The 15,039-nt window shown below is 36.7% G+C and overlaps 1 protein-coding gene across 1 annotated transcript in view; it reads right to left on the reverse strand.

Annotated features, from left to right (window-relative positions):
* tbc1d9 (TBC1 domain family, member 9 (with GRAM domain)) overlaps window positions 1-12,450 on the reverse strand; it is a 33,273-nt gene extending 20,823 nt beyond the window's left edge. The window contains exons 1-4 of the mRNA XM_055204366.2: window positions 11,658-12,450; window positions 4,103-4,213; window positions 1,117-1,235; window positions 754-982 (exon numbers count right to left, since the gene is read on the reverse strand). Coding sequence (XP_055060341.2) covers window positions 754-982; window positions 1,117-1,235; window positions 4,103-4,213; window positions 11,658-11,781 — 583 coding nt within the window. The 5' untranslated portion in view covers window positions 11,782-12,450. The remainder of the gene's footprint in view (window positions 1-753; window positions 983-1,116; window positions 1,236-4,102; window positions 4,214-11,657) is intronic.
* Window positions 12,451-15,039: the final 2,589 nt, after the last annotated feature.

Here is a 15,039-nt window from a genome sequence, read left to right on the forward strand (position 1 = left end):
TTCATATCAAGATTCATATGTTTTGTGTTCATATACAAACACAGATTAAAATAAAGATTCATATGTTTTGTTTTCATAAACAAACACAGATTCATATCAAGATTCATATGGTTTGTGTTCATATACAAACACAGATTCATATCAAGATTCATATAGTTTGTGTTCATATACAAACACAGATTCATATAGTTGGTGTTCATATACAAACACAGATTCATATCAAGATTCATATGTTTTGTGTTCATATACAAACACAGATTCATATCAAGATTCATATGTTTTGTGTTCATATACAAACACAGATTCATATCAAGATTCATATGTTTTGTGTTCATATACAAACACAGATTCATATCCAGATTTATATGTTTTGTGTTCATATACAAACACAGATTCATATCCAGATTCATATGGTTTGTGTTCAGATACAAATCAGATTCATATCAAGATTCATATGGTTTGTGTTCATATACAAACACAGATTCATATCAAGACTCATATGGTTTGTGTTCAGAAACAAATCAGATTTATATCGAGATTCATTTCTGATGAAAAAAAATACAGATTCATATAAAGATTCACACTAGATGATAAAACTGAAAATATAAAATGAAAAGTTATATTGGTTGACCACTGGAAGAGATGCAATTTATCACATTGTACCTAGTTATGATGTAGCTTTAAGCAATTTAAACAACATTACATCCAACAGAGTTCATCACACACATGTTATAAGAGCTGAGATCTCCTCACCCTCTTTTCCCAGCAGATAAGAGTAAAAGCAGAGGTGGTTGATGCTCAGATACAGCCAGCCCTGACGTGGCACCTTCCCTTTCCAGTAGCTACAGGAGTAATAGTTCACCAGCTTCTCCTCCTCGGGCATACAGAAGAGCTTACGAAACTTAGCGATGGCTTCCTTGAACTTGTCCGTGTCGTCGTCTTCTTTGATGTCGTGGCTTTTGCTGTATTCAGCTATGATGCCCTGAATAGAAAGACACAGACGGACCGATATAGAGAGAGAATACGACTCTGTTCTCCTAAAACGCTGCCATATAAGATATCCCAAAATGCAATGCAAGCACTTAAAGAACAGAGATTGATGCTGATCTGTCTCACCTGAATTTTGCCCTTAACAAAAGTAGTGATGTCATTTTCATTCTCAAATATAGAGAGCGTTTGCAGGAGGTTCTGCTCCAACCACTCCCAGTTCTCCGTGATCTCCTTACGAGAGCTCCCTACAGATAAATAAAGAGTTCAACTCCAAATCAAACAACACAAATCCACATATTTAATATCATACATTTCAGAACTGCTTCCAGATTTGTCGTTCAGATCACATCATTTAATTAAATCTGCATTAACTCGGCTCTCTTCAGGCAATGAATCAAATACAGTACTGGCAAGATAAATGATTCATTATAACCCGTCTGCGACAAGATTAAAGTACTCGCCGTATTAAGACTCTAAAATCAGCTAATGATTGCAGCTATAGCTTCTGTATAGCTCAGTGGTAGAGGATTGCGTTAGCAGCGCAAAAAGTCATGGGTTCACATATACTGAAAAAAAATGTATACCTTGTAATGCACTGTAAGTCACTTTGGATAAAAGAATCTGCCAAATGCGTTAATTTAATTTTTTAAAATATGAATATAATATACATATTTTTAACATAAAAAATAAAATAAGAAAAAACCTATGATAATTTTATGTATGCCTACATTTCAGATAGCTGCTTTAAAATATACAAAGCACCAAAACAAAAGAGATGCTTTGTAGAGAACGTGCACACAAGTCTCTTTTGTTGCTTGTCTTTAACACCAAATGGCTTACAGCTATCAAAGTAAGGGCTTGTGAAATCTGTTTCTTAGCTAATCGAGTTTGGAGGGAACTGCATTTGCTTCGGAGCACTCTCTGCTCCTTTGGGAGGCAGGAGATCTCTTTCATCCATCAGACATCATGCTTCAGACTGTATTCGCTATAGTGTACTGCCGTGTAACCAGTGCTATTCTTGCAGCATGTATACTCTGCACAGTCTACTGCAGTTTACTGTATTAAAAAAAATACAGTAAATACATACAGCAAAATGCTGTATTCTGCTAAGCGGTGGTGTATCTTTTCCAGTTTAATGAGCAAATCAGCGAGTCACTCTCCTTTTTGAATCGCTATTTGTTTGTAATAGCAAATGTTGAGATATGTATGTAATTTTACAAATACAAAAGACGAAAAGTTTAATCAAATCTGTAATGTTCACCAAGCTTATGCGTATTGACACGACACTTGGTACTTGCATTTACAACACCACCTAGTGGTCAGAATTTTTTTACATGCCTATAACTTTGGCAGCGATTGACATATTTTATTGGAGTGGATTCTTAAGAGTCCTGAATTGTTGCCGAGTCCAACGATACCAAACATACCAGGTTTACCTTACGCTTAGTCCAGCGCTGCGAAATAGCGCTTAAAAAACAATCGCGAATATCTCCACAAGCATAATTCAGATTGACTCGAAACCACTTTTATCACATATAAGTGATGCGCGGGTCAGTATGTAGTAACTGTTTAATATAGTTAATTGGCATCTTTACTTCAAACGACCCGACCGACCGCGAACCGAATATCATAAAAAATATTTTTGGATGCCTCGTAACCGAGGGTGACCGCAGGCACCCGCTCATTTTGGATCAACCCGCGATTCACTGTCACATATACATCCAGCTTCTGGACTACATACTAAAGACGTAATTACGAAAATTCCCGGAGAAGATTAGGAGAGTTTATTCTTTAGAGTCCTAAATCATTGCCGAGTCCAACGACACCAAACATACCAGGTTTGCCTTACACTAAGTCAGTGATTAACGTATTTTCATGGGAGTTGATTCTTTAGAGTCCTGAATTGTTGCCGATTCCAACGATACCAAACATACCAGGTTTATCTTACGCTGCGAAATAAAGCCCTTAAAAAACAATCCCGAATATCTCCACAGGCATTATTCCGAGTGACTCGAAACCACTTTTATCACATATCAGTGATGCGCAGGTCAACGTGTAAACAACCCGACCGACATTTTCACCTAACCCGGCAGCAACTCGGACTGCAAAAAAAAAATATTGTACCCGACTCGCTCCCTGGCCAGGATTTTTTAAAAGTAGTAACTGTTCAAAATAGTTAATTGGCATCTTTATTTCAAACAACCCGACCGACCTCGATCCGAATAGCATTTAAAATATTTTTGGTTACCGCAGGCACCCGCTCATTTCGCATCAACCCCCGCATCACTGTCACATACACATCTAGCTTTTGGACTACATACTAATGACAAAACGGCAAAAATTCCCAGAGAAGATTTAGAAAAAATTAGGAGAGTCGATTCTGTAGAGTCCTAAATCGTTGCCGAGTCCAAAGACACCAAACATACCAGTTTAGCCTTACGCTAAGGCTGGCACTGCGAAATAGCGCTTAAAAAACAATCGCGAATATCTCCACGAGCATTATTCCGATCTACTCGAAACCACTTTTTTCACATATAAATCTAGCTTCTGGACAACATACTAATGACGAAACGACAAAATTCTTAGAGAAAATAAAAAAATAGGAAACTAAACTATTATTTTCAGTTGATCTAAATTTACTATTTATGTGTACGCAGAAGGCATTTCATTTTTTCACGGATATATGTTAAATCTTGTTATTTGTACTGAAGAAATATGAAATTATTCATAACAAATAAAAATCACAAACAACTGGAGTTAAAACAGTTAAACTAAAATCATAAAATGTTTCGCTTTGAAATTCTGATTGGTTGAGCCATATTTGGACGCTGTTGTAAATGTGCCATTAAACACACACCAATGACAGTGAATCACTGTTGGACAGTGACATAAACTCTGCTTAAAGGGTGAACGATCTGTGCTGAACTTTCAAAGCCAAGACAGTAAGTGAACTCAAGCAACGTTTGAAAGAAAAGTGCACATTGATTTCTGACTTCCCATTCCACTTTAGATGCACTAGGCCATGAGGTAATGCCGCCGGGGAGAAGGCGGAATACTGCAAGGGAATATTCCAGAATGGGAGGCGGCGGGTGGTAAGAAGGCAGTATGTTACCGTGGGCGATGGTCCAGTAAACCAGTGAATCGGGCGTCTGGTAGAGGATCCTGTACGGAGCCACACGGGCACTGGAGTCCAACACGACATCGAGCGTTCCAACAAGAAGACCTGTGGGAAAACAGTGAATATTAGGCAATGGATTATGATGACATGATGCCGATTATGAAAGCAGCGGCTTAAAATAGCATTAGTTCAGGAATCCCACACCTATTGATCCAATATTTTGAAAATATTGACTTTCCAATATTTTCCAGTCATTTAGAAACATGATAAAGATGTTAATTTAATTGAGGTTGATTACAAGAGCAATTTTTTGGTAGCTCAGCGTTAGCTGTGTAAAAGATTGTGAGTTTAATCACAGGAAACACACACACAGTACTGAAATAAAATGTATACCTTGTAATAGTCTTTGGATAAAAGCATCTGCCAAATGCATAAATCTAATTTGTAATTGCTACCAAAATACTTTAAAAGTCCCTATGTAGGCGATAATTTTATCACTTAAAACTGAGCATCATAATATCATATGTGTGACAGTCATTTCTTCATGCTTTATAACAGCTTAAATGCAACTCTATAGCCTTTTCTCATTTAGTATATGAAGAGTTTCGTTGCAAAACGAGATAACCACCATTTTTTTAATTGTTCAGAAATCTTGTTTTTTGGTTGCGCATTCCAATTAATTTCAATTAATAAAAACTGCAGTTGGTTTGTTTTGATTTAAACCTTCATAACTTAAAAAATACAGCTAAGTAGCACCATAAAACAAAATAATAACATGACAACATAATAATAAACATGTTTTGACAAAAATCTCATTTTGCAACGAAACTCTTCATATGCAGATCTATGAATATGCAAATTAGTCCCCGCCTCCACTCTTTCACACCACCTTGGAACATAGAGATATAGATGTTACATTCGGCAGTTTTTAAGACATATAACTGCTAAGTTCGGTTTCACACAATGCAAACGTGTACTGCACGGGTTTTTTTTTTTTTGCACTAATGTTAACAGTTAAAAGCATTCACAGAAACTGAGTCTATGCAGCATCCATACATAATATCTATGACTCAAACTAATGATTCGTGCATTCAACTACTATGCTGATGTGATTGGTTACATGTTTGTGACGTAGGAAACCAAGGCGAGCAGGGAAATTTAACAGATTACCAACACATAAAACAGGAACAACGGGAGCGAGTCATTAAGATATGGATAAATCTGGGCATGTTCATTATTGCACACTTCCCTAGTACTGGTGTACCTAATCGACACTCGAGACTGGTAGTGTCACAATAACATAGAAATAAAATTTACAATAAATTTGTGTTTTTATTATCACAATAAAAACATAAGCCTAACATTTATATCCAGTAAGGATTTACTGTTAATTGCAACAAGCTAACAAAATCTAAATAAACTATTTGTTCATATTGCATTTTTTATAAAATAAGTTTTTTGGTAAAATGTATGTAAATTAGGTATAAATGAACAAAATTTAATTCATAAAAATGGCTTAATTATTCGTTCCCATCTACTCAGAAACAATATTAATTTTGGTAAATTGAAGTTGAAAAAGGAGTAAACATTTGAAGAGTTTGGTTCCAAAACGCAATAAATGCCATTTTTGAAAAAAATGAGTTACTGCCAGAATCAGTATTATATCAGGTCAGTATTAAAAAGTAAATGTGTATATAGTATTAAAAACTGTATAAAAATGTAAACTGATGTGTTAAGTTTTTAGGGTTTTTTCAAGAAATTAGTCTTTTTACTTCATTCTGCTTAAAAACGCTCAAGATGTGTTTAGTGCCAAGAGAGGTCACAGTAAACAAAGACGATGCCTAAAGAAGACATTTAGTCCTGAAAATATTATTTTTTGTACGCATTTTCTGGATTTTCTGTTTGCATCTTAATAAAATAGATTGAAAAATAAATATGGATGGACATTAAAACTTCTGGTGGTGGTGGCCTAAGACTTTTGCACAGTACTGTATATATCTAGATATTTATCAAATACTGACAAATATAAAAAGTATTGAATTGGCCAAAACTATTTTTTTTAACCTGAAGCTTTGAAACATCTAGATGAGGAACTTTAGCATTGCCTCAGGGGGGAGACTGAGGAATTGTTAGTATCTGACACGCCAAATTAAAACATCTGCAAAACCTACCGATCAACATGTTTCTCCCTCTGGCATCACATTTTATCTATCTTCAGATCTGCACCACTGAGTAAGTAAGCTTACATGCCCAGAATAAGTGGATAACTATCAAAAATCTCCTTATTATTAGAAACCTGTTTTCATGCGTTGCCATGCAAATCAGTAAACCGGCTATGCAGAAAACTGCGTTTACAGGGGATTTGTCAGGTTTCTCAGTGACGTCACCTCCTAAAGTACATAAAGTTGTTCAAAAAAGCAGACAGCAAAAATGTCTTAAGCTAAACTGTTGTATCTCTTCTCATGTCTGCAGAACCTGTTATTGTAACATTGATTTTAATGTTAAAGGTGCAGTGTGTAATTTTTAGAAGGATCTTTTGACAGATAATGCAAAATAATATACAAAACTATATTATCAGGGGTGCATAAAGACCTTACATAATGAACCGTTATGTGTTTATTGCCTTAGAACAAGACCTTTTTATCTACATACACTGAGGGTCCCCTTACATGGAAGTCACCATTTTGTGCTACCATTTTTTTTACAGAAGCCCTTAAAGCGTAACTAAACCACTGGTCAGAGCCTGACTCCACCCACTGGCAATATTTGAAAAATGCAAGAAAAATGGGCAGATCCCAACAGAGATAGAGGGGACGAACTAAGGTCGTACCAAGTGTGTGGTGAGATCGTAACAAGGGCGTGGTAAGCTTGAACCTGCTTACGTCACGAGTCATTTTTTGGACCCAACATCCAATAGGAAAATTAAACTGCAGTAGCCACCGTTCAACCTGAAGAGGGCAGCACTCAGACGTTTTTACACCATATATTGTAGTATTGAAACACTTTATATCCAAATATCCAAAAACTTACTAAAATCAATGAACAGCACTAATAAACCATCATTCTTACAGACCAGTAACTAAAAAAAGTTGGATTAGGGTTTAGTTACTCTTTAAAGGACAATTTTTTGCTAAGTTGTCTCAGACGATGACATGTTTGTCCATCTCTATGTGTTTCAAAAGCGAGGGGTGAGCCGTGGACTAAGCCGTTGGTTGCAATTCGCAACCTCACCGCTAGATGCCGCTAAAATTTACATACTGCACCTTTAACTTAAATTTTTGCCAACCGAACGCAGACTGTTATGCGTTACTACATGCCTACTTCCGCTTGTGACGTTTTTCTTTCTAACATGGAGACAAAGCTGCAGTTAAGGTGTTTACAGTTTATTACGCATAATCGGCAGTCTTATGCCGATTTTGCTTAATAAACTGAAAACGTGTGGGGTCATCCTAACGCATAAAACAGATTTCTTTTTTCGGATAAAACCGCTTAAGCAAAAAACGATCGACGCAGGTAGTTTTTTGCTCATTACCCCGATTTCGTGTTGCATGTAAACACCTTAACCAGCTTTCTCGCAGTTTTGTTCATAAGCGCAAAGTAACACATAAAAGTTTGTGTTCGACTCAAACAGTTGGCAAAGAAACTGGGAAAATAAAAGTTCATGTTACATTAACAGATTCTGCAGACATAAGAAAATATACAATACTATAGCTTTAGACAGATTTCCCATTGACTTTTTTAACGATTATAGGTGGTGACGTCACTGCCTAAATGTGACAAACATCATGTAAAGCTGTTTTCTGCATAGCAGGTTTATGGATTTGCATGTAAACGCAGGAAAACCGGTCTTATCTATAATAAGCAGATTTTCGATAGTTCTGCTTATTCTGTGCATGTAAACACACTCACTGGGACAGTACCATTCAAAAACTCCATACAGATATGTACCTTTAACGTCCCAGTATGAGGTACTAATATGCACCCTTTTTGAAGAGGTACTGCCCCAGTTACATTTTTTGTACCATTCTGGGACCGATACAGCTTTGCCAAGTCATGCTAAATGAATTGTAACGTACCGAAGCATGATAAGTTGAGCTTTTTGTAGTCATTACTTTTGCACTATGACAAAGGTTTGCGTTGTGCTGCAATGATTTTCCCACACTTAAATGTGTGGTTGAGAACAGGGATCTTCTAGTCTTCCTCTTTTCTGCAAGGGTGAGATTACACCGCCTCTGAAACACATGACTTTCAGTTTTGCTCGGATGAGCAATGGTTTCCTTGGTTGCAGAGACAAGAGAGCAGAGATCTGAGAGTACAGTAAACGTCACGTGATCTGTTCAGACTCATCTCTTTGTGCCTCTAAGTAAACTTGAATTGCATTATGGGATACAATATTGCACACAGCATGCTGCGTAATGCACACATGTAGCGGGTTATACAAGTATGATACATGCCGGTCTCCAGCATATGTATGAATACAAGTTTAAAGGTCACCTTTTATGCAAAATCCACTTTTACAAGGTGTTTGGACATAAATGTTTGTTGGCAACGTGTGAACACAACCACCCTACGATGATAAAAAACCATCTGCTCCTTGTTTTTTAACCCCCATTAAACCAAAGCAGTCTCATTAGACATGCCGTTTTAATTCTCTTATCAATGTGAGGTCACATTGATAAAGCCCCGCCCACTTACAGTCTTGCACTACCATAGTTTCCACCCTAAGCAAGTTGTACTCCGTCCACAAGATACTATTGTCTCAGACTGTATTAATCAGATCTATTTGAAGTGAAACAGCGCTCACTGTCTGTTTGTAAGGAAGTGAGACGCTGTAGCTTATTTGCAATTAAAGGTACAGACATTAAAACAGATATAACTCCCAAATAAGGGCATTTTGGACATGTTATAATAAATGATCTGTGGCGTATTTTGAGCTAAAACTTCACAGACACATTCTGGGCACATCTGACACTTAATACATCTTGTAAAAAGGCCATAATAGGTGCCCTTAATCTTATTATTATTTGAAACTATGATGTGATTCTGAGATTTTGTTGGGCAGTCGAGGTGTTGTGGGAGGATTATTTGCTTGTCTTCTCTAAATATAGACTGTAGATGCTCTCAATTGGATTCTTTGGTAGATCATCTCTCTGACAAAAACACATAGTCAAAATCAATATCCTTTTAAACAGCAACAACCTGATACTACACAGTGCCGAATAGCAAAAAATAGCTTTTTGCCAGGGCACAAACATAATGTTTGGCCTCTTGTAACCAACCTGGGCACTAGATCTTTAGATCATTAAATATTTTGCTGACTATCTTGTTGTAAAACATTTTTAGAGAAGTATGACTATGTAAATTAAAGAAAAAACAAGAACTTTATTTCGAAGTCACTGTTCGTTATCGCTTTTTTACAGTGTATACTTACAGTACCAGTTAGAGAAATCAATGTGAAATAAATGTATGAAATCAAACTTTAAAGCTCCTCATCTCATCATTAGATTAAAAATTTGGTTTTACAAACAGGGTCACATATAACAGCCAAGAAAGATACAAAAGTTTAGTAAAAATATTTCTAAGAAATTTAGTCGGTTTCCCTCAGGGGTTTCGTCTGAATGCGGACTACCCAAGATTTGTCTGGGCCGTGCCAGGGCGACCAACTCTCAATGGCAACTGGCACACATCTCACACACTTATGTAACAATGACATCATCTTTCTCAGTTGTGTAGTCTTTGTGTCTGTCTTCCCTCGATGACAGACACAAAGGGAATTGACACACGGTTACAGGCAACGTTTCGACTCTTAGAATTATATCTCAGTAATAAAGGACCTGTTCACTTTAAAGCTCAACATGAAACAGCAAACACTCGACAATTAGAGATAAGGAGGTTGAGCGCTGCCCACCTATAAATACAGGTCAGGTCAGGTGAGGAATTTGTCAACACATTTACAACCCCAGCTTTGCTTTCACTGACCTGTAGCAAGGCTTTTGGTTTAATATATATATATATTATTAATAATGTTAACAACATAGAAATTGGTTTGGTCACTGATATATCTGACTTTTAAAGGAGAACACCACCGTTTTTCAACATTCCACCAGTTCTTCCCTCAACTTAGACGAACAATACATACCTCTCTTTTTTTCAATCCGTGCACTTAATTTTTGTACAGATTGTATTGAATGTGTTAGCATTTAGCCTAGCCCCATTCATTCCTTAGGATCCAAACAGGGATGAATTTAAAAGCCACCAAACACTTCCATGTTTTCCCTATTTAAAGACTGTTACATGAGTAAGTGTTGTGGCACAAAATAAAACATGGCGATTTTCTAAGCGGATGAAAAATGAGAACTATATTGCATGGCGGAAGATCACTTAGTTTGCACTTTGCAGCACTTCGACCTTGGGCGCAGTAACATCATCACTCCTGACTTCGGAAGTTTAAGCAAGAAGGGGATTGATGAAAATGTATTAATTCATCTAAGTTGAGGGAAGAACATAGTAAAATATTGAAAAACGGTGGTGTTTTCCTTTAATAAATTATTAGAAACACATTTGCCCATTAAAGAGTGATTAGTGCATCTATCCTTCCTATTGTACCCATGCTACCGACTGTATCTATTAGTGCTGTCTCACAATTAGTTGCGACTAATCGTTTGCAGAATAAAAGTTTTTGTTTACATAATATACGTGTGTGTACATGTGTATAATAATTATGTATATATAAATACACAAACATACATGCATAATTTTAAGAAAAAAATATACTTTATATAATAAATATTTATATTTATATATAATATAAAAATTTTATATAAATATAAACATGTATATACATATGCAATTATTTCTAGATAATTATTATACACAGTACACCCACATATGTTATGTAAACAAAAACTTTTATTCTGCAAATGATTAGTCGCGACTAATCGTGAGGCACCTACTTTATCTATCCTACCTATTTTATCTATCTACTCAATCTATAATATCTATCTATCTATCTATCTATCTATCTACAGTATCTATCTACAGTATCTATCTACAGTATCTATCTACAGTATCTATCTATCTACAGTATCTATCTATCTACAGTATCTATCTATCTACAGTATCTATCTATCTACAGTATCTATCTATCTATCTATCTATCTATCTATCTATCTATCTATCTATCTATCTATCTATCTTGTCAAAGAAGCAAAAAGTCAAATACTGATCATTTTTAAATCCTAAACATGCATCTTTCAATGTAACGTTTCACTCAAATAACGCTTAAAATTGAACAAATTAGTTTAACGGATGCATTCAGTAATCCAATCCATCTTTTCATATCAACCCAACCATCTTCTCCACGCCGAGGTAATAGCGCACAGGTGCGTCTCAACTTACGCAAACGTAAGCAATAACGTAACACCTCCATACCCGACTCAATTTGCTTTTAACAGACACTTTCATAAAACATTTGCATGCCAAACAGCTCTGCAGAAACCACTTCTGTCATTAAATAACAAACACTTTATTGAATAAGTGACTGCATTACCTGCGAGTCCGCCTCCTCCGTCGCCATGGCCCTTGCGCTTCTGCAGGATGAAATAAGGATTCGCTCTCTCAGTCATCCACAAAGCGCTGGCCAACAACACCTCCTCGGGGTTGATCCACATCATTAACACGATCTCCTTACGATGACATCAAAATAATAAATACAGTATATATGCGGTCCAGTATGCAGTCAATGTCCTAAACCTTAAACCTTATCCAAGCGTCAAATCGCGCACCATTTAAAGAGAAACCACGCGTTTCAGAAACCGGGTGGCTGTTTATTGCACGATTACAGGTGATCAGCTACCTAGTGTATCGATATACTTTGAAATATGCGCGTGCTATACCAGAATACTATATATATATATAATCTTACAACGAGCGCGCGCACGTCACATCACACAAACAGCATCATACATCCACACCGTCCAGAAAGGACAACGACCGCTAACGATGGCAATTGAAACTTATTAAATGCAGAAGCGGTATATTCCAATGTTTCATGATGACGATGATGATGAACGTATCTCGGTGGTTAAATCGCCTCAGTCTTTGTTATTCGCCTCCGTGTCAGGTGCGCCTGGACACTCCGCCCTCTCGCGACTTCATTCATGTTATTGCAAAATAAACTGATGTGTAAATGCACACACCGTTTGCGTTTAGTACGGTAACGACACGACAAACGCTTCCCATCAAACAAAACAAACAATGCATGACATTCTGCCCTGATTCAACGACGCGCGACTCTCTAGCGCCACTGCGGTACGGCAGCGCGCGGGCCGGTGTGCGTCATCGTCATGGGCGGAATTGCTGTGACGACACAACGGTGAGAGGAAAATACATTCGATAATAAACAGAAATTTCTTGGGGTTTTTTATTTTTAATTTTGATCTTTAGTAAAGTTTATCACAAACGTTTTTATATTTATAACGTAAGTGAAGTATAGAAATAATTAAATAAATTAATATTAAATGCACTCTAAGAATGTGTCCATTTTTTTACACTTTTTTCTGTTATGCTATTTAACACATTAAGTGCCATTTTGTGTTGACAATACAAGACAACACAAAATGTGTTGTTCTAATAATAACACAGAGATTTGTCTAGTTAGGGACAAACTAACTTTTAAGACCGTTTTAAGCGTGTGGACACATAGCCTATCTTAAACATAATGAAGTATATTTTTATTATATTTTTATTCAAATTTAATATTTAATATATCTCACCCTACCTGTTAAAGTCATTTTTTGTGATTTCCTGTTTTCTACATAAAATCATCCTAGATAATGTACAGAACATTCTTTAAAAATATAACCTTGATATCTTTAATATTGACTGAGATCATGTCAAAGATTGAAGTCAAACTTTGATGCTTGCAATCTCAGATTAGGAGACTTTTGCCTGGATTTCACAAATGGAGTCACATACTGTATGTTTCATTCAGATTAAATAGCCTAGCTCAAATTGAATCCCCATGTACAGTTTTCACAAAGAGAATTGACACATGAAAGGCAAAATAAATATATAAAAACCCATGTGGTTTACAAGTAAGACAAGTAAATATAAAAACAGAGGCAGTGTGGAGGAGGTGTTTCCCCATCGATATGGTTAGATGCATGGTGTTAGACCAGTCGTGTATGAAAGATTGATTTTTTATTTTTCCACGTGGTTAACCGCTGGGTGTTTTCAGGTTTAACACCCTAGCTCATGATGTGATGAGTGGGAGAAGGTAAAGCTTAGTAGGCTGAAACAACAACACATAATAAAAGTTTATTTACAGGAAACAAAACAAACATTATAGAGCACTTCTCTACCGCCGGGGGTGAAAGTTTGATGGAGACGGAGCCATTTATTCACACAAACCACATGAAGAAAACAATACGCTTCTGTTAGCGGAGGCGTAACTCAACTGAAGTGACTCATAACTGTGACTGATAATTTACATTCAGTTTGAACTTTGACAAAAAATCCGGAGCTTCTAGCAATGTTTTTATTATGCTCATCATAAGCTGCAGGCCTACTGAGGGCCTCACACACCATTTTAAGTTTGCTAAATGGCACCAGTGGCGGCCCGTGACTTCTTTTTTCAAGGGCGCTCGATGCAAAGTTCATCACAACATGTATAGCCCGTCATGTGTGTGGTTATTTCAAAATATGTGCCTGCTGCAGACGCGTCTATAGGGTTAATGATAAAAGAGACACTTGCGTTTGCCAGATACTTTTTGTGAACGTGAGCGTCTCTTTTATCATAAATGGTTTTGATGCGTGTGCAGAAGGCACTTATTTTGACAAAACACGTGATGCACATGGTTTACATGATGCAAGCAACAAACGTATATTTTGAAAACATCGAAATACTCTGTGTCACAGCTGAACAATCAGAAACAAGTATTCCAGAAAATATATAACTGATGTCAATGCATGTAAAGAGAAATGACATCACGTCTTTTCATGTAAAATGGGATATTTTTGACAATTCTGACAAATGTCACAATTCTCATTATATGTCATAACAAAATTCTCCTTTCATGAGTGAAGTACCTTGATTCTTTCAGACTTAATGAGTAATTTCTCAGTAACCCTTTATTCTCACTTCATACACAGTATTTGGGACTTTTGCACACTACAGTAAATGTGGAAGTAACTTTACTTTGGATAAAAATACACATGCGGTGTTAAAAGGCTTCATATACAGAAATCATGCTGTACACTAGATACAAATTTAACATTGTATTACTTCAGTTCAATTTTTAAACTCATTTTACTTTAGTAATGTTTAAAAACGCACATAAAAGTGAATGGACCAAAGTGGATCAGCTATCCTAGTACTAGTCTCAGCCTCAGACGTCACGCCCACAAACTGTTGGCTGAACGTCTGATGTTTTTCGTACACTTTTCTGGAAACCCTGTGAGAATGTTAAAGTCGGCTTTGATTGGTTGAAAAAAAACGGATTTCCAGGAGACGCGAGTGTCGCGATTAGTTTCGGTCCCTGGAAAACAAAGCTCTGACGTGCCATTGAGGAAGAGAGTGTTCACGTGGATAATAATGAGCAGTTAAACATTGGATTCTTAAAAATATGCAAAGTTCGCGGCATCGACTCTCTAAAAGACGTCCAAGAGTATTGCTTGAGGCAGTTAGTGGAGTCAAAAAGTTCAGTTCTCCTGAATTGCTTGTATGTGTTAAAAAGTGGAGAGATATGCTTCAAACAGACGTTTAACGGGAGCGTCTCATTGGTGTGGCTGTTGATGAAGTGCACAACGTTGTCCTATGGTGAGTAACGTAGGTTACGCATGTAACCATGGATCTGTGAGACCGAGGGATGACCGTCACTACGGTCTAAAAAGGAATGATCACCTTCGTTCTGCCTATCACCGAGACCATA

The sequence above is a fragment of the Misgurnus anguillicaudatus genome, chromosome 3 (assembly GCF_027580225.2).
Source record: "Misgurnus anguillicaudatus chromosome 3, ASM2758022v2, whole genome shotgun sequence".
Classification (NCBI taxonomy): domain Eukaryota; kingdom Metazoa; phylum Chordata; class Actinopteri; order Cypriniformes; family Cobitidae; genus Misgurnus; species Misgurnus anguillicaudatus.